A 27888-nucleotide genomic window follows, 5' to 3' on the forward strand; every position below is an offset into this window, starting at 1 on the left:
TGGGTCTGGGCTGTGGTGGTCGGTGGAGTTGGTCATGTGAGCACTGCCTGACCTGAAGGAGCAGCTTCCACGCTCACTCGCCCTCCCCTAAAGCCATTACTCACACTTATTAGCATGCCGCAGGCCCAGCTGAGGGCCTCAGGGTCTCCTGAGCATCCTGTGCAGTAAAGGGGCGATAAGTTGGGGGCTCCCAGCAGTCAGGGACAAACAATGCTGTCCTAAATGCTTTCTCTTTGTTGGCAGGCCAGGAGGCAGGGGGCCGGGAGGCAAACCAGCACCATGAGGAAAAGATCAAGGAAGGTGCCCACTGCTGCTCTCCCTCTGGGCATGCCCACTTTCCTCCCTGGGCTGCTCCTTCCAGGTGCCAGTTAACCATCTTTTCCTTGACCTTGAGAGGCAAAGCTGACCAGGAGATGATGGAGGAAAGGCCCAGCTCCTGACCACCCTAGCCCCACACAGCTCTCTTGCCCACCCTCCTAAGCCAGCCTCTCCCAACCCAGCAGACTCTTAGGTGAGCTGCAGGCTGGTGGAACAAAGCCCAGTGGTCCGCCTCAGCTTACACAGACTCCTGGCTGGCCATTATGTCAGTTACACAATCTGGTGTCAACTTGTGAAGGGGTGGAGTCTAGCTGTCAATCAGGTTGCAGCTGGATGACCTTGCCTGGAGGTGCCACAGAGATAAATAGCTCACTGGAGGCCAGATACATTCACTCCTGTGAAACATTACTGATGATGAGCCTGATTGAGCTACGCTGATGCAACCAGGGCTTTGGAACTAGAGGAGCCACGTGGAGACCCACACCAGCGCTGAGATCCTTCCACGGCCTCCGGATCTACAAAAATTTCTACCCACTGGCCTGTGATCTTCCTGCACTCAGCTTTATAGCATGGCTGCATGAGTCTAAAGAGGAATTTATGGACTAGTATTGGACATATGGGCTAATAATGGACTTATGGACTTGAACTGGACTGGGCTGGGATGTTCTCAATATACAAAGCTCTTTTATATAAAGCTCCTTCTTATATACATGATGTCTATGAATTTCTTTCTCCAGTCAACCAGGACTAACACAGTCATCAACTTGCATCTTTGCCACCCGACGCTGCTTGAGGAAGGAAAGCCGGCTTTTTCACCTGCCATGTACAGCCAGAGTAGAAATGGGAGTGAATTCAAGTGACCGCAATGTGGCTGAGGAGCCAGGGAGAAACTAGTGAGGACCCTGGCTATCCAGGGACCGGGAGAGGATCTCTGGTGGATTGGAGTTGTCCTGTTTTTCATTTCCTTCCTCAGACAAGCCAGGGAAGGCTCTGGCCCTCTAGTTAGACACCAGCATGCAGCCCCTTGACCTGTGGGCTGTGTTAGGGGGAGGTGACCCTCATGACCCTCAAAATGTCCAGCAGAAGAGGCCGAACTGGCCAGAGGGGCCTGGCCTGACAGCAGCTGGATGAGATGGGAGTACAGGCAAGGGCACAGCTGATGCCCCCACCCTCGGATCTTTGTAATGCTTTTCTTCATGTCTCTGGGCAGTGTTCCCCACGGTCATTGGCCTGTCAGCTACTGCAGCCGCCTGGCCAGACACTGAAGTCATTTCTCTTGCCCATTTGTGAGGGTGCCACTTGGAACCATCCCTTATTTTCATCTTACCTGAGTGGACCTGTGGGCAGAGAACAGACTCAAACATCCTCCATCTGCCTTGGTGCTCTGCCCCCGCCCTTGCTGGGGACACCTTTGTCTCTGTGCCAATCCTTTACTTCCATCTACTTCCACCCCACTCCCCAACATCCTGTTCTTGTCTTAGGACCACAGCAGAGTCCTAAGAGTGGTACCTAGCCTGCTCTGGGGTCTAAGGCTCCAGCAATCCACAGCCCTGTGCCCTGTCAGTGCTGCTCACAGAAGCATCCCTTCCTACCAGATAAGACCCAGGCGCCTAACACCCTCCTAGACCTCATGGCCCAGATCCATTCCACTCTCCCCCGCAACAGCCAGGTCCCTGAGACCCCTGAGAACATAGTATTTCCGAAGACAGTGCCATAGAGAGTGACAAAATACAATGTATGATAAGAGGGTGCCCCGAGGAGGGGGGAACAGGACCCCTCAGCTCTTATCGATCTGATTGGTTCCCACCAGTGTGTGCAGAACAGGCCTCTGCCCTACCTACCCCTGAGAGATTTGCTCAGGGCTGCTGACATGGCTCCCAACGGAAAGGAGGGCCATGGGCAAAGAGTCCTGGAAAAGATGAGCTAAACTGGAGCTAGGGTGTTGACAAGCACTTTCCTTCTCTGAAACCAAAACCCCAAACCGTACCCAATGCCATCAGGTCCATTCTGACTCACAGCAACTCTACAGAGCAAAGTATAACTGTTCATTGGGGTTTCCACACTCTAATTCATTATGGGAGCCAGGAGCCTCATCTTTCTCCTGTAAGGCTGCTGGTAGGTTTGAACTCCTGGCCTTGTAGTCAGCAGCCCAGTGCTTAAACTGCTGTAGCAGGTAAACTTCCCTCCGAACAAAATGGGTCCCCTTTCCTTGCTGAGTCAGAGATCACTACCCCTGCCTGCGCAGTCTGCTAGCACATTCCCCAACCCTATCCCTCCATCCCCTGATGAGTTACGGAGCCAGGCAGTCTCCAATGTTCACCCCTCTGCCTCCAAGCCAATTCCTTAGAAAGAGTGGTTACTGGCCTTTCCACAACCTGGGGCACATTCCAGAGACATCAACACAGAGCCCCAACCAAGGTTCCGGTTCTGTGGTATCTCCAGGTGAACGATCCCAGGGTGCCTTCTGAGTGGTTCTGGGAATCAGGCTGTGGCATTCTGGGACCTGCGCTTGATTCTACAGATTCTACTCAGGCTTTTCTTGCAGAATAAAGGCTTCAGTGGAGTTCTCCCATGGCCCTTAACACAAACCCCTTGGAAAACAGCTCCTGCCTGCTCAGTGACATTGGCAGCACTGATTCAGATGCAGAGGTGAGGATGACTCTCCTATTCAAGCGGTCCCTGACTGGTGCTTCTGTTCCATCTCAGACTCTGCAGTGAAAACAGAGTGATCCCTGGGAGACGCTTAGGTTCCATGGCTTTCAGGGGAAGTAGCAGCCCAGCTTATCTCTGGTGCCACCAAGCCCAGCGAGTCCCTGGAGCCAGAAGAAGGGTGTCCCCTGGCACTGCCTTTGTTCTCTTCCCTGAGAGGAACAGAGCCACACCCCACTTCACCACATTACCCTGCAGAGGCTTGCTCAGGAGTGCTCAAGGGGAGGGGCTGTGGGGAGTCTGAGCATGGAGCTTGAGGTTTGCCATGGGGCTGACCCTCTTAGACCCCACACCATCACTGGAGTGTGCTCTTCAACCCAGTCAAACTATCCTGTGGGAACATTGTCCCAAAGTCAGAACCAAGTTTGGGTAACGCTAAAGCAGCCGAGCTCCAGGCCTCTTGGGCAAAGGGAAAGTCGATGTGTGCTAGTGTCGTAAGGCTCCAAGGCGGCCTATGGAAAAATAAACATAGTTTACTCCCTGCCCCCCGCCCCACAAATAGGATTGGATTTTTATTGATTGAAGCATTTTATCGTGAATGGGTGAAGGTTTACCAAGCAGATCATCAGTTTTACGTCCGCTGTCGCTCTTAGGTGCCACTGAGTCAGTCCTTATGGACCATGGAGCACTACACCGCCCTGGCCGGCCCCAGCCTCACCCTTGTTCTTAAGCTTGCGCCCATTGCTTCAGCTACTGTGTCACTCCATCTCCTTGGGGACCTTCCTCTTTTTCATTGCCCCTCTACTTTGCCAAGTATGATGTCCTTGTTCAGGGACTGGTGGCTCCTGACAACATGTCCAGAGGATGTAAGGTGAAGTCTCACCATCCTTGCCTCTCAGGAGCACTGTTTGTCCTTTTAGCACCCCATGGGTACTTTGAATATTCTTCTCCAGCCCCACAATTCAGATGCATCGATTCTTCTTTCATCTTCCTTATGCATTGTCCAACGTACACATGCATATGAGGCCATTGAAAATACCTATATATTCAATAGTCATACTTAATTTTTCATCTCATTCATTGTAATTTCCTGATATAACACCACCTATCCCATTTCCTCTCCATGATTCCTGTTGCTATTCCTCCTCTCTTCTAACCCTTCTGAACTTGGGCCTTCAGTAAACCCTGTCCATTTGGTCTCAAATGGTAGAGAGACTGGTGGGAACCCCAAGACTATGGCCCTGATGTCTGAACCTGAACTCACTCCTGTGGTTGTTTTCAGCCCAGCAATAGACAGTCTCTCAGACCCACAAGCCTGGCCTTGTTTATGACTTTAATTCAGAGCAGTTGGTAGTGATAGCAGGATACCATCTAGTTCTGGTCTCAGGGTCATGGAGATGGTGGTCCACTAGTACATTGGACTTGATTATTTCCTCAAACCTGCCATTTCCATCACTCTTGTATTTCCTCTGCACAGGGAGAAGCCAATAGGTGCATCTTAGATGACTGCTCACAAGTTTTTAAAGACCTCAGAGGCTACTCACCAAAGTAGGATACAAAACATTGTCTCTGTGGACCCAGTTATGTCCATTGACACTGGTGTCCTCTGAGACCGTGGTCCTGAGTCCATAAGCCCACCTAACTCATTCTCTCTAGGGTGTTTGGTTATATCTAAAAAATTTTCATACCTGTACAGAGCATTTCTTTTAAAACATAAAACACATGTCTTCCAGAGAAATGAGCTGTTGCTGAGCGTGAGAGAATTAGTGCTAGCAGACTATATTGGCTACCAATATTTTACTTGAGAAATTTCATTTTGTGGATAATTAAAGAAGAAGTACTATCCTTCTAGCTTCCTTCATCCAATTGTGTCAGCTCGAAGGGCATCATTTTCCTCCCTAAAAGTTGTTTTATCTGCTATGCATCATGATAAATGAAAGTTACATTGAATTGTTAAGGAGGACTGGTGGTATGGTGGGTTAAGCACTGGGCTGCTAACCCAAGGTCAGCAGTTCAAACCCACCAACCCCTCCTTGGGAGAAAGAAGAGACTATCTGCGCCTGTAAAGATTTGTAGTTTCAGAAATTCTATAGAGCAGTTCTACATTGTCCAACTCTGCTATGAGTCAGAATCACTCGATAGTTGTAGGTTTGGTTTTTGGAGGATCTCAAGTATTTTCAAGGAGTTACAGCTTGAAGTTTTATTCCGAGTTCTTTGGGACCCAGATGCCACTCTTGGGTAGGACAAGGTCTGGGAACGTTCCCAATACAAAGCTTCCATGTCATATGTGCATTGGTGTCTTTCACCAACCGAGAAGTTCTGACTTACTTCCCTTTAAGGCCATGATTCCCAAACTCATTAGACCAGTGGTTCTCAACCTTCCTAATGCGGTGACCCTATAATATAATTCCTCGTGTTGTGGTGACCCCCAACCATAAAATTATCTTCATTGCTACTTCATAACTAATTTTGCTACTGTTATGAATTGGGCGACCCCCGTGAAAGGGTCATTCGACTCCCAAAGGGGTCTCGACCCACAGGTTGCGAACCACTGCATTAGACCATAGCTGTTTTTTGGGGAGTGGGGAGAACATATGCTAAAGGAATACCGTTTGGAACCACTGCTAACTCAGCCACATTCCTCACCAATAAAGGTATCAGGGATGGCCCTGGCCCTCATTGCAACCACCAAAACCTTGTTCCAGATAGAGATTCTGTATTCTCCCTGCTCGAGCATGCCCTTAGAGCAATGCAGATGCTCACGTCCCACCCCAGACCAGTGGATGAGAATGTGTGTAAGATCCGAGAGGGTTTGATGCACACCACTTTGACCAGCAGGGTTCTCTATCTCCAGTTCTGCCCCCACCACGCCTGCTCAGTTGGGTCAGGTGGGAATATAGAATAGACCTATGTATGGGAATCCTGCAGCTCTATTTGGAAAATTTCCCATAGGATGAGTCTTTCGTTTCTAAGGTCCAGAAGGGGAACCAAAAGGGACTGACTGCCAGCCAGCCCACAGGTCTCATTTCTGCAGAGCCTCATAAAAAGAGTGACTTGGTGGCCTTTCTGGTTTGGCTCAAATGTCTCTTCCACAGAGATGTCAGAGACTGAAAAACGCTCACCTTAGGGGTCCAACCAGGGTCACCCCTGAGTGTCCATCCCAGTCTCCCCTAAAAGGTAAGTAATGGTCATTCACAAGGGTCAATCATAGTCACGCTGAGCACACCTCGACAACCCCAACCACCTTACACAGAACCCAGAGGAAAGCAGGAGGAGCCAGAGTCTAGGGAGAAGATGTTTTATTGGGAATCTGCTCCATCAATAACTACAGAAAGCTGGGAGGGGGCAGCTGCTGTCTCACGGCCCCGGCCATTGAGGAACCCATGTAGAGGGGGAGTGGGAATGAGGTGTGGCCGGGTACGGACCAGAGAAAAAGGTGCCCTGGTTGCTATCTAGCAAGAGGAGATTGACAGGGGAAGAGAGGGAGGCGCTGGCGATCCAATTGCCCAGATGTCTTGGGGAAAGGCAAGCAGGGGTCAAAGAGAAGGTCATGTTTTTAGGAGTCACTGGGTCAGGGCCTGGACCACATCCTTCACCAACATGGTACCAATTACCATCTTCTCGCTGTTGACGGTTAACTGTGCAGCTCCAGGGGACTGGGCATCCAGGGTCAGCAGGACGAGACTCCCGCTGGTCAGCGTCCTCCCTGCAAATCTGGGGTGGGGAAAGACCAAGAGGCTCAGCCCTAGGCTAGGATACCCTTCCTTCAAGCCTGTCCCTCCCTGTGGCCCATCTCTTCCACTCTCTGGAAACCCAGTACCTGTACTCGTCAGCTGTTCCACAGGGGACACGACCCAGGTTGGCAGTGGCAGTCACTTTCTGCACGACAATGTGGTCACTTCGACAGGTTTCTGGCAGTGTGAGCTTCTCTGTGATCTCACTCATGCCTGTCAGCTTTCCTGCGGACAAAGGTGAGGGTGAGCACAGAGGCCTTGGTGGGGCCTGAGGCTGGGTCTTCCCACACTACTCACATTCTCCTTACGCTGGGCTTGCCCCAGGGCAGGTCTGGATCTCCTTCTGCAGCCCTGGGCAGGAAGTACTTCCCTCTCAGACCAGGCCCTCCCTCAGGAAGCCTTTTTCCAGCTCTCACCCCAGACTATCTCACCCAGGGCTCTGTCCATGCTGACCATGGATTGACTTACTTTTCCCATTGTCAGAACTCAGAAGCTGGTCAGCTCTTGGAGGGTTCCCCACACTGAGGCATCACACCCTATAGTCTGCCCTGGGTTTGCTGCTCAGCATGTGGACATTGAGAGCCCTCACAAAGAGATCACCAGTGGCTGCCAGCTTCCTGGACAGCCTCCCAGACGATTCCCAGTAGCACCTCCTTCATCAGGCCCTCAGAGCTACGCTGGGCCTCTTGCTCTTCAGGGCTGACCTCTCCTCTTCCACCCACACAGTCTTGGACACAGGCCTGAGCTCTGTGTGTGTGCACTCCCACCCACCCACCGTCTTCTCTTCAGTTTCTCTCCTCCCCTGCTGTGTCCCCTGGGCTGCCTCTCCTTTTGAGAACTGACACTGTATTTTCCATCCTGTTTATTCGTTATTGCTCCTAAACCTTTAGTCTCTCCATGTGCAAGTCTTCCTATTTCTAAAAAAGGGAAAAATCCCCTCTATCAGTGAGATCTTTTCATCACACCAGTGCCCTATCTCTTCTCATTCACGGTCAAAGTCTTCCAGAGAGCACTCTCTTTCCTCAAGCCCTTGCCTGCCTCAACCCAGTGCAGCTGGCCTCTGCACCCCACAGTCCACCTCTGTTGGCAATGACCTGCTCGCCCTAATGTTGGCGGTGGCCTCCTTTACGGTGGACCAAAAGGTGCTTCCAATGTTACTCCAAGTTACTCACGCCCCCCTGCTTTGGTTCTCCTACCTCACTTGATACTTCCTTTTACCCCTTCCCTCTATTTTCTTCTGGGAATGAAGGGGTCCCTCGTGGTTCTGTTCGTAACTTCTCACTCCCTCTCCTAGAGTGATCTCACACTCACAGTTTCCAGTATCGCCTCCACACCCGTGACTCCAGCCAGAGGTGCTGCTGGGGCACAGACCCACATTTCAAATCACAAACCAGACACCTCCTCCTCGGTGTCCCAACGACACTGCAAAATCAGCTTCTCAAAAACCGAAGCCGGATCTTCCCTCCTCCCTTGCTGAACGCATTTCTTCTTTCTTCTAGGCCAGCGGTTAGACACGTTATCACCCACAGGTCACACCCAGCCCCCCCACTGTGTGGGCCAATGCTTCTTACATTTTTGAAGGGTTTTAAAAAATCAAAATACTCCTATTTTGAAACATAGGGACATTATAGGAAATTCAAATTCCAGTATCCAGAGTAAACTTATAAAAAATGATATATGCCTAGCCTATCCAACACGTCTATGGTTGAGCCACAACCTCACTCTTTCATTTACATATTCATGAGGACAGCTCTGGGGCTGGCAGCAGAGTTGAGTCGTTGTGGACCTCAAAACCTAATGGATTTACTTTCTTGCCCATTATAGGAAAGCAAAAAAAAACAAAACAAACTGTGCTGGTCTGTGGTCTAGGTCAGGGGTTGACAAACTTTTGAGACGGAAGAGTCAATCCTGCCCCTCACAACCATTTAAAAATTACTCAAGAGCCATGAATTTATTTTTATAAGTAAATGAAATCACCATTACCTGAAAATGAAACTATGATAGTTCTATTTTCATTTGAAATTCTACTTCAGAGCCACATGTCTGTACCAAAAGAGTCGCAAATGGCTGAGGAGCTGCAGTGAGCCAACGACCCCGGGGGTAGGTGAAGGGCGCCATCATTCTCTCTACCAGCCAAGCCAGCAATGGTAGCATCAGCTTCCATTCCACTCTCTTCCTCTTACAGCAGTTTCCCATTGCTCCCCTCTTGCCAATAGCCCTTCAGTCCCTTAGCCATGGCTCTAATCTAGATCTTCACCATAACATCAAATCTACTACCATCCATAAGCAGCCTGATCCCCACTCTCATCACCGCTGTGTTGAAGTCCTGCCCCTTGTGCCTATGAATGCGATAGTATGATAGTAAAATCTTCACCGGTGTGGGATGGGTCATAACCCTAATCACTTCTGAGTTATAAAAACACCACACACACACATAAATAGAAGCCGTGTGAGGATCACCTGTAAGCCAAAGAATGCTAGGGAACCAGTGCAATTGGTTAGTGCCTGAGGCTATTAACAAAGGAAGGAACTGATGCAGCCAAGCCCTAGTTTAGACTTTAAGCCTCCGATTCTGTGAAAAACTAAATCTCCGTTCTTTAAAGCTACCCACTGAAGCATTTCTATTACTGCAGTACAACATAACTAAGCCAATTAAGTTGAGGGGCTGAAATGTAGTCCAAGGTCAAACCCCAAGTGGGTGCCAGGTTCAAAAGTGATGAAACCCAGTGCTTCTCCCATTTATGCCAGGCTTCCGTTTTTCCTGCTGCAGGCTCTGCCTTGTTCCAAGGATAGGTCTGAGGATCGTTGGATTCCTCTTTCTGGGAGGTCTGAACCTGTCCCTCCCTTCCCCTACGGTCTCCCTTCCCTTGCCCAGAAAAACTCCAGTGACATCCCACAGCCAGGAAAACGGAGTCTGCAGTCACCATTCCTCTTCAGGCCACAGCTGCCTCAGCTGTCTAACAAAGGGCTGGACCTAATGACCTCTATCTCTCACTCCGGCCCTGAAATCCTAGAAGAGCCAGCCTTGTTGCCTGGCTTTCACAATTTCCAGAAGCTGGACCAAACATACTATTTTCAGCTTGTCCTTGTTCTCACTAGTTTCCTGTGCACCCCAAACCACACTGCTCCCCCACTCCCACCCCATAGACTTTCAGCAACACAAGCATGACTTAGCTTGTGTTGATCCCTGAGCTGGGCTGCTGTCCTACTCTTTCCTCCCCACCTGAGTTTCAACTCTTCAAAAGCCTCACTGAAGTGCCCCAGGCTCTGTGAAGCCTGTGCTAGGGCCACAGACCACCAGGCCTGCAGTGTGACTACATGGTGGGGTTTAGCGAACACCAGTGCATGGTGCTAAGCTGCCCGCCCCCCCCCCCCCCCCCCCGCCTATCTTCCTCCCCCGCCACCCCAGAGCACTCACCCTGCTCCTTCTTGAACTCATTCTCACTCATGAACACAGGTGCCATCAGTTCCCCCACGGGTGGCTGAATGGAGACGTAGAACTGCCGTGTCTGGGTGCTGGGAAGGGTGAGAGGAAACAGTGGGAGAGGATATGAAGCCAGCAACTCTCCCTGCACCTCCCACTTTGTCCAGAGGCAGGAGGAGTGCGGGACAGCCTATGGGCTTCCAGGCCCACCAGAGTATGCTGTATCCTCCCTCCCCTTATCACCACCCTCAGCTTCATTTCAACTCCACCTCTCCCAGTCCACCCTCTCCACGCCACAGCTGGACACATACCACAGCTGGAAGTTGGCTGCCTGGGTAGAGTCACAGAAATTAATGCCCATTACAGCAGTAGTAGATTCTCCAGGTGCCAGCGACTCTGTAGTGGTAGAAGGCAGGTGCAGTGACCACAGACTTAATTTTCAGCAGGGAGGCTAGGTCTGGAACTCAATCTAGCCCCATCCTCACAACCATTGCTAGAGCCAACTCTTCCTCTGTGGCTTCCTGGTACCTGGAAATTGTCCCTTAGCTCCATCCAGAAACACCCTCCCTTCGCCCCTATCCTGCCCCAGTCCTTGAACTCATCCTCGCTCAGGAACACAAGTGCCACCAGCTGTGTTTCAGGTCAGTCCTGGAACAACCAATGCCCCCTATCTTCTCCCAAAGCACTTCGGCCCTGATATAGAGTTGCTTGGTTCCTAGTCTATCTTGCCTCAGCTTGTGGATTGTATTAGAAACTGTCTCTGTTCCCACTCTGCCGCCACTCCAGCCCCAGGCCTAGCACCCGCAGAAAGACCAAGTCTGTCCAGAAGCCCCCTCTTCCACCCTGCCCAAGGTCTTTGCACACCGATTTCGGGAAACTCCTGGATGCTGATGCCAGCAGGCAGTTTGGGGGCACCCACACGCAGGCCTTTGAAGGGGTTTTCGGAGCTGTTGGAGAAGTGGATGTGCACAGACACCATGTGGGGATCCCCGGCGAAGGGCTGACGGCTGAAGGCATAGTCCACAGCCAGCCCCTCGCCCGCCACCCGGTGCAGCAGCTCCTGCCTCCCAACAGCTGACACCGGGCTCAGCAGCTAAAGAGGAAGAGAAGTGTCTCAGCATAAGGCAACTAGGTTTCAAAGCTTCCCCTTTCATGATAGCTCCTGTTCCTTACAAACCCAACTCTATAGAGCACAGCACAGACATATGCCCCATCTCAGCCCAGGTCCTTCCCCATGCCACTTACTGAGGGTACCAGGGAGGAGTCGGTGAGCATCAAGCCCTCCAGGTCAGTAGCCAGACTAGTGGACACAATCGTGGGGGGAGATATAGGCTGGACAGTAGGAGGGGTGACTGTGGGAGGCAATGAGAAAGACTGTAATGAGCAACGAGTCCCTGGGTGCTGCAAGTGGTTAATGCACTCAGCGGCTGAGTTTGGAGATATGAGTCCAGCCCAAAGGTGCCTTGAGAGCAAGGCCTGGTGATCTACTTCTGAAAAATCAACCGTTATAAACCCAATGGAGAACAGTTCTCTGACACACAAGGATCCACCAAGAATCCAAGTAGACTCAACAAGCCACTGGCCCTAGTTACAATGAGGAATGGGCAACTCTGAGCTAGCTTGAGTGAACAGGGAACCCAGGTTCACAAGGAGCAGATGATTCAGCACCATGGACAGCACAGCAGACTGGCCACTTCCAGCAGCTATATTCGCCCTGATCCAGTGAGGGCATCTTGTTTTCTTCTCAATCCTGGAAAGCTGTGCTGCCTGCTCCCCCGCAAGACCCAAGGGGCCTAATCCAGATCGCTGCCCCACCATGGACCGCTTCTCCCCTCCATCATTCCCTGCAGGCCTCCTGCCCTAGGTCCATGTGCCCCAGACTCACAGTCCTCTAGGTCGAGCAGAGAGAGTTCCTTGGCTGCAGGGGCACTTTTGCTGCTTGGAGGCTGAAAGAGACCAGTGGGAAGGGTGTGGGGGAAGGGCAGTGGCCTGGTCTGTTCTGAGCTGGGTAGAAGATACAGTCGTGGTCTGAGTAGGGACAATGGTGGGAGATGCCCACATCTGCCCAGGAGGTGGAGGGCCCTGGCCCATGGCCCCACCCACTCTCAACCCCAAGGCTCTCACGGGTTTTCTCCTCCAAGGGGCAGGTTCCACTTGCTCCTCCTCCGACTCCGATGTCTCCTCCGACTCGGAAGAGTTGCTGCTGGAGTCGCTGCCCTCGTCTGAGGACGAGCCTTCTCTGTGTCCCTCTGGCACCTTCTTCTTCTTCTTTGTCTTCTTCCTCTGACCGTGCTCACTCAGCTCACTAGAGAAGGGGAGGCAAGTGGGGCTCAAGCCCAGCCTAGACCCCCTTCCCTCATACCCCTATTGTGTCTCTCAAAAGAGAAGGAGGAGCCCTGGAAAGTGGGGTGGGGGCTTAGACTGCAGAGCCCATAGCTGGACCCCAGTGATAACTCTTAACAAGACCCTGCCATCCCCAGCCCTCATTTCCCTCCCTGCTTCACCTCTGGGGCCTGGCAGGCCTGCCAAATGAGCCCTCCTGCAGCCAGCCAATGCAGCCACCAGGGAGCTGCCCAGTGGGTCTGCAAGGTCCCCACCTGCTCATGACAAGGCTCAAGGGTCTTGGGAGATTAGCTAAGGCTGGGTATCAACTCATCTTTTCCAGAGGAAACCCCTGATCCCCATCAGCCATCGTGCCAGCTCCCCTCTTACCTGTCACTGCTCCTCCCTTTGTCCTCATCCTCATCTTCATCATCGGACTCACTGCTGGCCTCCCCAGAGCTGCTCTCGCTGCTGCTCTTACTATCCGACTCACTCTCGGACGCGGGTTCTGTGGAGGAAGTGGCTCAGGCCTCCCTACCAAGCCTGCAAGCTTTCTCTGGTTCTGAACAGGTACCCTGGGGCCCCAGCTTTGGACTCAGCACTAGAGCCTCAAACTCCCTGACCTGTCCCTGCCCCTAGATGTCACCTGGGACCCAGAGGAAGCAGACAGACCTATCTGGATAAGGACAAGCACACCAGCTTCAAACATGCACTTTCCTCAGAAGCATGAACGTACACACACAGCCATGTACGCTCCCGGGTGGTTACACAGCCCATTGATACATCCATATAAGCCAAAGGGACACACACACGCAGCAGAAGCTCTAGCACTGCCAGCCCCTCACCACTGTCTGCTGACTCTGTGGGCCCAGACTCCCCCTCCGAATCTGAGTAGAAGGGCTTCTCCTTCTCCTTCCTCTTCTCTCGGTTTGAGCACTTGGTCCACTCAGGAACCTGGAGGTGGTGGGTAGGGTGAAGGCGTCATTTCAACATGACCTGGGAGGGGGGCGGGAAGCACAGGGTCTTCTTCCTCTTCCCCCACCTAGCCCTGTCCGCAAAAGGGAATGATGGGGGAGGAGGAAAGAGGCTCCTTCCGTGGAGGGAGGGAGGCACTGCCAAACCAAGGGAGAAACTTGGTTTGCTGCCAAACCAAGGCGGAAACAGCCCAAGGGAGGCCCGGTGCAGCCCACAAGGGGAAGGGACAAGAGCAAGCACTGCACGCAGACAGGGCACACAGCACACGGAGGGGGGACCTCAGTGTATTCGCCCAACAGGCCCACGTGGGTCTCAATAAGAGAGAGGTCTTCTTCCTGTGTGTGGGGAGGGCACCAGGGGGGCTGTGGGATACGAGGAGGGTGCCTTGTTCCTGCACACCCCCCACTCCGTGGACATGCAGTCCGACCCTCACCCCTGCTGACCTCCACGTTGCGCACAGATGGGTCTGGGGCTTCCTCTGGCCAGTCTGGGAGCTCCTGGTAACCCGTGGCCTTGGCATTGAGCAGGTGGGACAGGGAGCCCAGCTGGAAGTGATCCCGATCTGGGGACAGGGTTAGAGGTGAGGCCCATAATGCCCTAAGGGTTGGTTCCTAGGTGGGGTCAGCAGGCAGTTCTGGGTAAGAGAATGGGATGAATGAGCCCCCAGTGGCTCTTCCACCCCGACTGTACATTCAAGAAAGGGCTGTCAGAGTGACCCCAGCCAGGGCTGAGGAGCAGGAGATCAGCAGGGTTGAGGGTGGGGGGACTGGCGAGGAGGGCACGAGGAGACAGCAGGCCCATTTACTCAGGTCTCCAGGCTGGGGAGGCAGTCTGAACGGGGTCTTCTCTCCCTGGCCAGTGGGGGCTGTGTGCTGCCCCGTAGCCAGGCCCAAGGAGGAGGCCTGGAGGTGGAGACGCGAGATGACAGCTCAAAAATGAGCCAGCGAACACGACACTCCCTGTTTGTGAGCTCCAGGGAAGAAGACATAGGAAAAGGAGAGCAGAAAGGGGCCCAGAGACACCAAGCAGTGTGCAGGTGACCCCTGTGTCATGCAGCTTCTCGGTTTCAGGTCTTGGAGCCCAGAGAATGGGCAGGCAGACCCTGCCCTCCCAGGACACTCAGAGCCCTTACCACGGGTGAGGGGGACTGAAGGGCCAAACTAGAGAATCAGAGCAGGGTTGGGGACTGGCCCAAGGCTGGGGTTGACCAGGGCCTTGATGCAGTCTCAGGACTTTTATAAATGCATTCCTTGCCTCTGTATTTTATCTCACTTCCTGCCTTCCCAGGTTCTGGGAGTTTAAAATCTTGATATCTGTGTTTAGGTCTAATGTCTAACTGGAGTCTCTGGGTGGCACGACTAATGTGCTCTCTGCCTACTGGCAGGTTGGAGGTGCAAGTCCACCCAGAAGTGCCACAAAAGAGGCCTTCTGATCTAACTGCTCTGTACATGTGAGTTCTTTAGGAGCCATGATTGGCTAGATGGCAACATGTACTTGCTAGCTCCTGGTCAGGGAGGGGATAAAAGAGGGAGAGGTGAGAGGAGGCAGAAGCACGTGAGTGGGTAAAAATTGGGCCCTGATTACTGCCGGAGGGGCCAGAGGGAAGGGCAGGCATTTCCGGAAGCCTCAGGTCATGGTCCTCACAGGGACATTACCCTCCACTTCAGTCCCCACCTTTGAAGGAAGACTCCAAGACAGGGGCCGGTTTTGGAGCCAGGAAGAGCTTCTTGGCATGGCGGCTGAGGGCCCCACCCTGCTCCGAAGGGACAATGAGCTGCCTGGTGAAGCGGGCTCGGTCCCGGATATCATAGTTCTGGTCATATTTGGCCAGGCTCAGCACGTACTGGGTCAGCAGTTTAGTCTGAACAGGCAAGAAGAGGTGAGTCAGCAGGGGAGTAGGGGCAGGGTACAGAGACTTGGGCCCAGATCCTTTAAGCCACACTCCAAAGTTACATTTCATCCCTCCTTCCAAGTAACTGTCCCCCTCTGTGCAGTTCTCCCTGACTCACTGTGTGCTCTCTCTTCTCTCGCCCAGACTCCTGACCTCAGCTTGAGCAAGTGCTTGAGGCCAGAAGAGGCTACCCTCTTGGCCTCAGACTCTGTTCTTTCTCAGGTCTGGATCCCCACTGCCCCAGGCCCTGCCCCTGCCCTCCCTTGCCCAGGTTGGGCCAGCCCCTCAACTGGGTCCGCAGGGTGAAGGAAGTTCTGGTACATTTTGCTAGACTTCACAGTTTGCAGCCTCATCACGCAGGGGGAAGTCAGACGGCAGTCCTTCCCTTGCGGGGAAGGGGAATAAGCAGGGATCCCTTAGCAAAGGCTGCCCACAGACACCACTGAACATGTAATACATTCTGTGCAGCCCCAAGGTCTCAGAGTGCATCACCCTCCCTCTGGAGGGCTCTTCTGAGACCAGAGCCAACAGCAGCTGCCCAGGGGTTGCCAAGGTCATGTAGGGTTCACAGCCCTGGCTCCTGGCAGCTACATCTGCAATCTCAGTTTCTACCCTTAGCCCGGTCTAACCTGCCAATCCTTAAACCAAGTGACAGGGATGGCAGTCATCAGATACTGAGTGTCTTCCAGCTCTAAACTCCATTTCATTAAATGCTCACAGCCCTTCGGAGAGGTCACTCACTGCCACCAAGTCCATTTGACTCACAGCCCCCTACAGGATAGAACAGAACTGTCCATGGGCTTTCCAGAGCTGTCATCTGCCCAGAGAGGGCCTGGTGGTAAGTTGGGCTGTTAACTGCAAAGGCAGCAGTTTGAAACAGCAAGTCGCTCGGTGGGAAAAAGGCAGAGCTGTCTATGCTCATAAACTGTTACAGTCTCAGAAACTCACAGGCGCAGTTCTCCCTGTCTGCCTGGGCCACTGGGAGGCAGAACAGACTCAATGGCAGTGGGTGAGTCTTTCAACTTCTCCCTCAGAGAAGCTGGCCGCTTCACACGGCTGACCTTTCACGTAGCCACTGAACACTTAACCACTGTACCAGCAGGGCCCCTCTGAGCTAGGTTTCACCACGCCCATTGTCCAGAGGAGCACGGCTGTCCGAAGAACCTGGCCCAGGCTCAGGAGCACCACATGCTGAACCCTGGGCTCTCCAGAGCAGGGTCTTGCCCCTCTCCCTTTCCTCATTCTCTACTTGCCCCCATGGCAGGGCTGCCCCAGCCCAGGGTGAGGAGAAGACCTGCCACAATCTCAGGGTACAGTCAGGCTACACACACCCCCGGCCACCTGCCCAGGCACTTTGCTTCAGGATTTGGCCAACTTTTTCTGCCAAGGACCAGAGAGTAAGTACCTTTGGGCCTTGTGGGCCATCTAGGCAGCCTCTCTCTAATTCTGCTCTGTGTCACAGACAGTACCTAAATGAATGGGCATGGCCGTGTGCCAACAAAACTATCTTTGCATCTTGATGTGAACTGTATGACATGCGAATCATATGCCAATAAAACTATTGTGGGGGAAAAACACACCAAAAAAGTATATTTAGACAAAGACAAAGGATGCGCTCTGGCCCCTGCGCTGCAGTTTGCCGCCCGCCTTACACAGCTGAGTGGCGCGGTGAGTAAGCGACTGGCAGGGTGGCAGTGTGCTCGACACCTTGAAAAGCTCTGCACATCACACTCGGTTTTCCTGGTTCTCTAGGGGCAACTGGGGGCATCCTGGGCACCCAGGAGGCTGTTATCCACTGATAACCAGCTAAAGGAACCCTGGTGGCACAGTGGTTACGCCCTGGGCTGTTAACTGCAAGGTCCGCTCCCAGAGAGGAAGAGGCTTTCTACTCCCATGGGATTTAGTCTCGAAACTCACAGGGGCGGTTCTAGCCTGTCCTGTAGGGTTGGCATGAGTTGGCATCATCTCAATGGCAGCGAGCTTGGGTTGTTTTCTTTTGCATACCAGCTAAAAGCCTTCATTAGCTAGGTACCTCTCAAAAAGGCACACCCTCACCTTGGAGATGACAATTGATGCCAGCACCACCCAAACCTGAGCAGAGACTCACCCTCTTATCCGTGGTCAAACATCTCTACGAATGAGAAGGAAGCAGGAACCACCCCTTCCTGGATTCCTACTCTCATGGGTGCATCACTGGCTCCTCCCAAAGGGGACAGAAAGGAACACTCCCACAGGAGAGACTGGAGCACCACAGGAGAGCCTCTTCACCTGGGCCACCAGCCCTACCCAGCCCTTGGGTCCCCAAATAGCTGTGGATACTACAGTGTCACCGGCGACCTGGAAGGACAGCCACCTGCGCCTAAAGTTCCTCTTCACAAAGAGGCGCTCGAGGGCAGGCCTGCCTGGGTAGGCCACACAGATTACTGCTGCGGCAGCACGTCTGGGAGTCAGGGCACTTGGGTGGCACCTCTCAATCTTTACCTGCTTAGAGTTGGTCAGATAGAGCTTGGCTGCCAAGTTTATGACCTGCAGCTTGACAATATCCTCTTCTGCTGTGAAGGACTTGGCCATTTTTCTCAGAACGTCGGGTGCAATCCTGGGGACATGCTCACAGTACTCACCAATGAGCCACAGGATGCTGGCTCGGGCCATGGGCACCTGTGGATGGAGGTGAGAGGAGAGAGGAGTGGGGGCAGGGCGGCAATGGGAGTAGGAACATGGACCACCGGGGAACTGGCCCTCCTGTCTGTGCTGGCCTATTGGATTGTGGGGTTCTCTGTAAATTGAGTGGGGGGCAGTGGGAGAGAAACAAAAAGGTTGGAATTTCCTGGACAGTACCTTGCCTCTTCCCTAGTGCTTCATTAGCCAGAACAGAGCCTTCAAGCCCCGAAGTTGGCCATGGATTAAAAGATGGATCCTGGGGTCATTGCACCCTCACTACTTTGCTGCTATGGTGTTTTCTTGAATCTTCGGGAACGCCTGGTATGAATTTGGTACTCAGTAGTACAGCAGAAAGCACAGGCTAGGGCAACAAGCCACCCCCAGCCAGAACTGCTGCAAGAATGAAAACAAGAGCTGTGGTAAAGGCTGTGGAGCTGCTCAGGGAGGAGTCCCACGGGGAAAGCGAATCCTGGGCAACAAGGTCAAAGTCACACAGTCCTGGTCTACCTGAGGACCTATCAGGACCACTGTGGAAGGTCTGGAGCTGGGCATACTTAATTACAGAGAGTTAAAGTGACGGGGTAAGGAGGGGAACACGGGGCGGCTCTCTCACCTGGATGTTGTCTGTGAGCTTTGCTAAGTGTTTGATGATCTCCCCGTGCTGTGCGGGCTGCATCTGCAGCAGCTTCTTAATGACGACCACCGACTCAGCAACCACCAGCTCTGTGGGATGGCAAGGAGTCTCTGGAGCCCCACACAGGTAGAGAGATAGACCCATGAAGCCCCCAGCCCCACTTCTCAGGCCTCTGCACCTCTCTAGTGGACCCTCAAAGTGGTAGGAGCAACTGGACACTAATCAAGACAGACACACACACACATTGTGCTTAGATAGGTGGGCACTGGTCATCAAAGTCAAGCATTCAGGCAGACACCCAATTCCCATCAAGGCTGGACACTCAGACAGACTCAGACACTGACCATCGCGGTTGGACAGCAGCTGCACCAGCCCGTTGAGACAGGTGTCCCGGACACGGCCGATGTTCGTTGCACAGCGTCCAATGGCCTGGATCGTGGCCGCCACAAAATCTTTGTCCATGCTGCGAATATAGGTCTGTGGGACACCATGACAGAGAGTGACCCCTAGGCAGCCAGTGACTCCACAGGCCACATTGATTCCCAAACTGATTGGACCTGCCCCCCTTTCAGGAAGAAAGAAAAAAAACCCTCAGTGCTGCTCGAGGATTAACAACTTTATACTCTACCCCATAGTCTAGGGTAAAGGGTAGGCAGCAGCTTTTGCCCTGCTCCCCTCACCCCCTGCCCAACTGGATCATTCTGACATCTCCCAAAGTGTAGTATCACCCACGTCAAAAAACACTGGGCTAGAGGGTGACCTCATCAAAGACTAAACCTGGGAGAGAAGTAGACACTCTTCCCCAACCAAGTGATTAATTGCCTAGCCCAAAACCAGCAGAAGGCACTGGGAGGGTGGCCTGAGGTGACAGAACGTCAGCTTTGGACTCTGAAAAACGGGTTTGGTCACCAGGTATTGCTCCCTAGGACAAAGATGTGAAGGACACCTCTCTGGCTGGGAGCTGCCGTGGTCCATACCTGGAACTCCCGAAGGACAGTAGGGATGTTGGTCTCATTGGCTAGGTTGGTCAGCACTTCCAGCTGCGGGGAGGGGTGGACAAGACAGGAAATGAGCGAGGTGACCATTTCTACACTTTCATAACCTTTCATTCCCTCTACCTCCCAAATAAAAATCACAAACCAGGAAAAAAATATCCTCAGGACTGTCTGCTTCATCCTTGGATTGATGAGGAAACTATCAGAGATCATGAAACTTGTCCAAAACGCAAGAGGGCCAGTCTGCCTCTTGATCTGATCCCCTGACAGAGTATGTTTATCGTATGATTGGTCACTAATGCTCTCTATTGCTTTTAGGATAAAGACCAACATTCCTGTGATAAGTCAAACCCTGAATGGCCTGAACACTGTCCACCTCTCCAGCTTCATCGCTCACTGCTCTCCTCCTCACCCGGTATGCTCCAGCACACAGCCTTTTGTCAGATCCATCCCGCCCAGGACCTTTGCATTGTTGTTCCCTCCACGTGGAGTTCTTCCCACGCCGCTCTGTGTCTTGCTAGGTAACTCATGCTCATTTCACAGGGCTCAGCTCGCCTGACATCCCTCCCTGCACTGGATCCTTTTCTCTGTCTGATGCTCTTTCTTTTCATCTCTGTCCTTTCTTTTCTGTCATATTTCCCACTCAGAACTTATCTGTGAGACCAAAAGACAATGTCTTGATCTACAAAATGTGCTGGGGAAAAAAGATCTGTCCATCAAGAATGATTGATCAGCAAAACATCTTTCAAAAAGGAGGATGATTCAAAATATTCCCAGATAAAGAAAACTGTGGAAATGCATTACTAGTAGACCTGCTTTGCAAGGACCGTCAAAAGGCGTGTTTCTGATGAAAAGAACTGAACCCTGCACAGCTAACCTATCCAGCATACGAGGATGAAGACTAAAATATGAAGAGATAGCTCCAATAAAAGTAGTAATGTAGGGAAATTAGTCCATTGCAGAATATTCTCAGTGGGTAAATTTAGTTATATGCTATAAGCCTCCTAACATTGGATGTATAATAAATAAGTACACATTTAACCTGAAAACAAAACAAAACATCCTTGTTTTATGATAAGCTGCTTAATGCTTCCCCCTCCTCCCAACTAGACCGTAAGCTCCACAAGAGCAGGATTCCTCGTTGTTTTCGCTTTCTCTCTCTTTTACCCCTTGACTTAGCAATGTGAGGAATCAGGGGATGCTCAGAAAGGGCTGGGAGGATGAATGGAGACCACCCAGGAATATGAAGGCAAAGTGGAGTGGACTGGAGATACAGGCTCCTGCAGCCTTGTCCTGTGGGTGTAGGTCTGCATAATAGTTTGAGGGCATGAGAGGGGTGGTAAGACTGGGTAGGGGGCAGAAGACCCCAATGAAAACAGCATGGAGCTGCAGTTACCTCACATGAGTCTACATTCTTTTCAAATGGAGACAATGAAGACTTCATGGGATTCTTTTGACAAAACTGGACTCATATGCAAAGGGTGGCAGGTGTACAACAGGTACCAGGCAAAGGACATCATTCCAGTTCTCGTTACCTTGGTTCCTTGCATACCATGTCTGGCTGAGGGGGGGCAAGAGCTCAACCCAGAAAGCAGACAGTGAATGACCGCAGTGGCCATGTGGGGATGAAGAGCCTGAGAGCTCCAAGCTCACTGACCATTACTCACCTTCAGGATCTTGATCTGGGTGGGGTCGGTGGACCTGATGTAGAAGCTCTTCAGGTACGGCTCAAACATGCCCTGCACAAGAGATGCAGACCCAGAGTCCAAGGTAGTCCAACCCTTGGGACAGCCCCGGGCTGGGCCCCATTCCAGAGCTACTCAACCCCTCCTCAGCCAGGGCCCATGTCCTGCCTGCCTCATCATCGTCCTCTACTCACTTCCTGTCAGGTACGACCAACCACGCCTCTCTGCACCATCTTTCCTCTTCAGTGGCCCTTGAAGGTCCAGGCCTTTCCCCATGGTCCCACCCAGGCAGCACCCTAGTGCCCCAGCAGCCGCTCCTCTGGGGATGAGAGCAGGCCTTGGCTGCTTACTCACCCGGCGCTTGATGGACATGGTGGCCACGTTCTGCAGCACGACGTACTGCACCTCACTGTGGAGTGGAGAGATGATCAGAGGTCCCTGGCCCTTGGTTGGGGTTAGGGGCAGCAGGGAGGGAGGGAGGGGGAGGAGGACTAGGGGGAGGAGGGCAGGGCTGAAGTCAGTGACCAAGCAAGTGGGCTAGGTGGAGGGTGTTGAGGGGTAGTGGTCATGCTTCTTCTCAAAACTTCAACCAAATCCACAGCCATAAAGTCGGTTCCGACTCATAGCCACCAGAGGGCAGAGAAGAACTACCCCCGTGGGTTTCAGAGATTAACTCTTTACAGTCTTGTACAGGGCGTCCAAGCACAACTCAACGCAGAAAAGAGCCTGGGGCTGGGGCCGGGGGCGGAGCCGGGGCGGGGAGGAGCCTGGGAGGGGCGGGGCCGGGGCCGTGGGCGGCGAGAGCGCGCACCTGTGGCTGCGTAGCAGGCGCACGAGCGCCTTGGCGATGACGCCCACCTCCGCCTTGGGCGCCAAGTGGAAGTAGAGCTGCGCCACCGCCATGACCACGGCGGCGCTGCGGCTCTGCAGCAGGGGCTTTGTGTTCCGCAGCAGCAGCCGGTGGTCGGGGTCCATGACGTAGGGCTTTCGGGCAGGCAGCGCGGTGGCGGCAGCCTCCTCGGGCCCGGGTCCCTTGGCCTCATCCTCCTCGGAGCCATAGAAGGCTTTCTCTGGGTTTTCCTCGAGCAGGGATTCCTAGAGACAGAAAGACAGGCCGAGTGCGGGCGCCTCCCCCGGTGACCTCCACACCCGCCCCGCCGGGGTTCTGGGGCCACTCACGTTCTGGGTGGGGCTCAGGAACTGGGTGCGCGCGTAGCGGGTGAGCATGCTGATGATGACAACCTGGCCCCACTCCTCCACGTCGATGAGCAGGTTGCACAGTTTCCGGTAGTTCTTGTGAATGAGATCGATGCGCTCGGGGCACACCTCCTCGAAGGCCATCACCACGCTGCCGGCCACCAGCTGGAGGGCGAGCCGAGGCAAGCGGGTGAACGGGAAAGGCAGATGGGCTCCTGGCCCGCACCCCCCCTCCTTCCGGCCTGTGCGCTCTAAATACGCACTGTGGTTTTGTCCGCCAGAAGCTTCTCAATCACTTCTATTAGCTGGTCCTTCTGGTCAGAGTCCAAACTGAGAGGGAAATGGTTGAAGAAGGGTTATACGGACCCCCATTGTCAGCTCATAAGAGGTCAAAAACGAAATTCACTGACAGGGTGGCCCTATAGGGCAAACTAGAACTAACTCTGGGTTTCCAAGACTCCTTCTTTAGGGGAGCAGAAAAGTCTTCTGCAGAGTGGCTAGTGGATTTGAATTGCTGACCTTGCTACCTTAAGAGGTAGGCCCACCTGGCAACCCCCTCCATAAACCATTGTTCTCCACGCTCCAACTGCCTTAAATCGCCTTGAGGCTAAAAAGAAGGGCTGCCTGTAAGGCTTCACTTGAGGTCTTGAGTGGGCGCAGGGGCAGGGCATACCTGTACAGTTTAGGGATTGCATGGGCAGCTGTTTTCCGGACGTAGGGTGACATGTCCGAAGCAGCTTCTTTGATGGCCAGCATCATGATGGGCACTATGATGGGCACACGGATGCTCGAGAGGACACGGAGGGCACTGGCCCGAATCAGCTGGTTGGGGTCCTAGGACACAGAGGCAGAGGTATGAGAGACATGAAGTGCCTTGATCGGGCAAGGGTGCATCCTTTACAAGCCAGGTAAGTCCCAGAATTGTCAGCTGGTCCCCTTCAAAATCATTCTTTCATCCTTTTTCCTCTCTCCCACCAGTGCCTCAAGGTGCTGCTCATATTCTTCCAGCGCTGAAAGCAGTGTGTGCAGACCCTTCTCTTGCATCCTAGACACAACTGATAAGAATGCTGGACACCAGCATTGAAGTCATGGGACACAGGGCTCTCTTCCATTAGCAGCAGCAACTGTAAATCACTGTTAATCTTGGAGCATTACAGAGAGTCGGCAAGGTAAAGGATAGATGTTACCCTAATTTTCTAAAATAAGATTCACAAAACTACAAGTGAAATTGGTGGCAATCCCTAGTACAATTCTAGAATTGATTTTTTTAAAAACACAGTTGGCTTAGAAGCAGTTATTTAAAACACAGGCATTTATTTTCTTCAAGACAAATCATATCAAGTCAACTGCTAATGCCTGCTTTTAAAAAAATTGTATTTGAATATGATTATAGCATCATAGGACATTGCAAAAAATGTTTTCCATTTTGACTGGGTAAGAAGGCTGGTAAATATTAGTCCTGTCTTTGGATTTCAACAAGGCTTTTCTTGGAGAATCTCATGGCATTTCCTGTGCAGGGACAGGGAGTTTTAATGTGGCTTTTCTGGCCAGTCTCTTAACTCCACTAAACCACCTTTCCCTGCATGAGTCTGGTAAGAAGGTTGGGGGTGGGGGGAGATACTCATAGGATTCACCTGGGAGTAATTGGGAACAACCTTCTCTGAAGTGGCATCCTGCTGTGTATAAAATAAGCCCACTGAGGAGAAGTAGGGGGTGGAAATATTACCAGCCAGTGCCAGGAGTGGAGCATGCCCTCTGGACCCAAGATCCTTACACAGTGAACCTCGTGGATCCAGATGACAGCTACAACATCAGAGAAGCAGCAGTAGAACCAGAAGCTAGATCATGGGGTGGAGTAATGGAAGAAAAACAGTGATTTTCTCAACCCATGGAAGAAAAACAGTGCTTTTATGCAGAAGGCTGCTGTTTAGAGTGGGAAGCCTCTGGGCGCTTATTTGGGGAAGTTGGACTTGCTGACCACACAAGTGAAGCTGAGTGCTTCCAAGCTGAGGGGCTCACTGGAGTGGGGGTGTATCTGGGCATAAAATTTGGGGAGCTGGGTTTGCTAGCCCACAGGGCTTAAACTGAATACTTTCAGATTGAGGCTTATAACAGTTGCATGCCCATTGGGTGTTTATCAACACACTTGACAGAACTTTGTAATGTCCTGATAAACAACTCAACCTAAGCATTAATATTTTTTTCATTGATTAATTTTTTAAAGCATTTTATTTGGAACTCTTACACCTCTAACATTCCATACATCAATTGTATCAAGCATATTTGTACATATGTTACCATCATCATTTCCAAAACATTTTTCTACTTGAACCCTTGGTATAAGCTCTTTTTCCCTTCCTCCTGAATCCTTGATCAATTATATATTGTTATTTCATATCTTACATTGTCCACTGTCTCCCTGCATCACTCACATTTCCGTTATCCGTCCCCTTTGGGGGTGGGGCTATATATCCAACTTTGTGATAGGTTTCCCTTTCTCCCCTTCCTCCTCCCTGACCACCCCACTCCTCTCATGATATTGCTACTCCCATTACTGTTCCTGAGGGTTTTATCGGTCTTGAATTCCATGTGTCCAGAGCTCTTATCTGTACCAATGTGTGCTCTCTGGTCTAGGCAGATTTGTAAGGTAGAACTGGATCATGGTAGAGGGTGGGGGCGGGGAAGCATTCAGAAAACAGGCATGATGTGTGATTCAATGAACACTTTAATCATGAGGTATGTCTGAGTTTTGTGAAGCCATTGCAATGGTTATTAGCACATAGAGATAAAATGAAGAACATTCATTAAGACATTACATCCTGTAATGCTATTTTTTGGTGCTGGCCTTTTGTTTGATCTAATATGTAAGCATTTTTAGAGGAGAATTCACAACTTTTATCTCTCTAATCCTCACAGCCTATTTCACATGAGAGGTATTTTTTGTTACTGAAAAGCCCACTGTACAGTTAGCTAAAACCACAATGTGGTAAAACATTGTTTTGGGGGAGGCTTATTAAGTGATCAGTGTCAGCCTGGAATTCCAATATGCTACAGAACTGATGACTGTTGCCCAAGACCAAATAGCTCATTAACTTCTTGGGAAAAGATGCAAAATCAGGAGGGACAAGATGAAGATTCCGATTCACCCTGGGCTTAGGGCCTGTGCTAAACCAGAAAGTGGAGTACAGTAAGATTTCATGCTGTCAAGTGCGGCTGAGTGGGTTCTAACTCAAAACGACCCTATCTTATGTACAACAAAACACAATAGTGCCAGTCCTGCACCAACCTCCTAATTGTGCCAATCCATCTTGTCAAGGATCTTCCCATTTTTCATTACCAAGCATGATGTCATTTTGCCGGGTCTGGTCTCTCCTGATACCGTGTCCATCCTCATTTCTAAGGAGAATTTTGTCTGTACTTCTTCCAAGACAGGTTTGTCCTTTTGGCAGTTCACGGTACTTTTAATATTCTCTGCCAACATCGTAATTCAAATGCATTGATTCTTCTTTTTTCTGTTCAGGGTGCATTTTTTGTATACCAAAACTTTAGGAATTTTCATTGATGACAGAAAACCAGGATGTTAACAGTCTTCTGCATAACCCTGCTCAGCTTCTGAATCTTGGATTTTACAGACATATCCATGTATTTCTCTCCATACAGACAACCATTCCACCAATGACTGATGGATGGGTCAGCCTTCACCTCCAATTTCAACCCCTGGTCTTGGCTTAGGAAGCTGTTCAGGACCATTTTCAATTCAGAGCAGAAGAGGTTATCTAAGGGAGATGCAGTGGTGACTATGTAAGGAACTTTCCCACCGTGGACACGCATGATGATTGAAAAGGCTGAAATGGCTCCCAGGGTGCTGCTCAATCATTTTCAGCAAGCAACTTGATCAGGTTGGATGTGATGGTTTGGAGAAAACCTCTCTTTGGCAGTTTTCAGGCTTCTTACTTTAATAGAAAACATGGGGATTAAGAATCACAAGAGGCACTTTGGGGTCCTTCAAAAGCTGCGCTCTTCTCAACAACTCCTTTTGACTTGATCCACTTTATTTGGTTTAGATGCAGCAGAATAAGGGGCAGTGGTGTAGCGACTTTCAACACTATGGATTTGAACAGGTGGCCTCACAAGCTTGGCAAGTGGTCTGACCACAGATGTCCTGAAGCATCGCACCTGAGAGAGTCTGGTCACTGCGGGGCCAGCCACCTTCTGGGTAGCTGCAGGTCAAACCTGAGACCCCTTCTTTGATTGCATAGGTGGTTGAAATGATTCTATTAGGTGGTCAAAGTAATCCACTGCACAAGGATAGGATATTGGGAAATGACATTATCCTCTTGCTAACTGGAGGCTTGTCTAAATTCAGCCAACCACAGGGTCTGCTGTGAAGAAAGCAAAATGTCTCAGCTGGGCTGATGAAAAGAGGGAAGACATGTGGATGGAAATGACTGGTTCCAGTTTCCAGGAAAGGCCCAGAGACAGTAACCGAGGTGGCAATAAAGAAACCAACCTCTGAGGAACACATGGCACATAATAGGACCCCATTTATAAGCAATCTTTGCATATGTATGTACTTATAAATAATAAGCAGGCAAGATACATGGGGGGCTTTGATAAACATTTTGCTTCTTACACTGAATATTCATTACGTATATTGTTTGTAACTTTTTGTAAACCCGAGATCTTTTTAGAAAAATCACAGCAAGGGAGGTTTCAATGCAATATGAGAGGATTTTTTTTAAGTTGTAGTTGTCTGAAAGAGCCTGGATGGGTGTAACTGATTACTTGTTGGGCTTCTAATCGCAAGGTCAGCAGTTCAAACCTACCTACTTAGCAGGGGAAAGTGGGCTTGGTTGCACCATTTGAGAAAGTAATCAGTGTAACTAAATTGTATAAGGAGAAAGCTCATTTGTGTATGTCCTGCTGTGTATATTGTCAACAACAACAAAAGTAAAGTAAGATTCACAGAGAGTACATCCTCGGAAATCGTATGGGCAGTTCAAATCTGTCCTGTGGGATTGCTATGAGTCAAAGCCAACTCAGCCTTGGAACCCACCCTCCAGGTGTGAGGCAACTGTACTGAATTGTAAATGTCGTTATTTTCTTCTCAGTGGGGCTCAGGTATTTCAAGTCAACCCTTCTGTTCTCCTTACAAAGTTCCAGGTGAAAAGGCTCTCACAGCCATTACTCTCTGCAGACACCTAGACTCGGTGAACCTGCCAGTGCCAAGACTGATGCCCAGAGGCCAGGAATCCAGGTCGCAGCTCCCTCACGGAACCCTGGCTTCACCAGGCTGCTTTGTGTGTGGCTCTGGGCCACACTGAGCACCTTTCCGTCTCGGCGTGAGGGAGAGGGACTTTCTGTTGTCAGTGGCTTCAAGGATTCACACCTGACGCAGTCATC

General features: G+C 51.4%; 1 protein-coding gene and 1 pseudogene across 1 annotated transcript in view; both read right to left on the reverse strand.

Moving 5' to 3' along the window:
• Positions 1-6327: 6327 nt before the first annotated feature.
• The window catches only part of AP3B2 (adaptor related protein complex 3 subunit beta 2), a 34607-nt gene continuing 13046 nt past the window's right edge, over positions 6328-27888 (reverse strand). Inside the window, exons 5-26 of the mRNA XM_075557490.1 lie at positions 23159-23319; positions 22749-22815; positions 22468-22650; positions 22100-22383; positions 21643-21697; positions 21271-21342; positions 19586-19648; positions 18953-19085; positions 18588-18697; positions 17795-17971; positions 15097-15283; positions 13866-13984; positions 13293-13401; positions 12838-12955; positions 12250-12430; positions 12011-12071; positions 11371-11477; positions 10990-11218; positions 10437-10521; positions 10120-10217; positions 6788-6926; positions 6328-6681 (exon numbers count right to left, since the gene is read on the reverse strand). Of these exons, the coding sequence (XP_075413605.1) occupies positions 6531-6681; positions 6788-6926; positions 10120-10217; positions 10437-10521; positions 10990-11218; positions 11371-11477; positions 12011-12071; positions 12250-12430; positions 12838-12955; positions 13293-13401; positions 13866-13984; positions 15097-15283; positions 17795-17971; positions 18588-18697; positions 18953-19085; positions 19586-19648; positions 21271-21342; positions 21643-21697; positions 22100-22383; positions 22468-22650; positions 22749-22815; positions 23159-23319 (2889 nt within the window). The 3' untranslated portion in view covers positions 6328-6530. The remainder of the gene's footprint in view (positions 6682-6787; positions 6927-10119; positions 10218-10436; positions 10522-10989; positions 11219-11370; positions 11478-12010; positions 12072-12249; positions 12431-12837; positions 12956-13292; positions 13402-13865; positions 13985-15096; positions 15284-17794; positions 17972-18587; positions 18698-18952; positions 19086-19585; positions 19649-21270; positions 21343-21642; positions 21698-22099; positions 22384-22467; positions 22651-22748; positions 22816-23158; positions 23320-27888) is intronic.
• Positions 26041-27887, reverse strand: LOC142456972 (ATP synthase peripheral stalk subunit OSCP, mitochondrial pseudogene; annotated as a pseudogene).

Source organism: Tenrec ecaudatus, chromosome 9, assembly GCF_050624435.1.
Source record: "Tenrec ecaudatus isolate mTenEca1 chromosome 9, mTenEca1.hap1, whole genome shotgun sequence".
In the NCBI taxonomy this organism is placed as follows: Eukaryota; Metazoa; Chordata; class Mammalia; order Afrosoricida; family Tenrecidae; genus Tenrec; species Tenrec ecaudatus.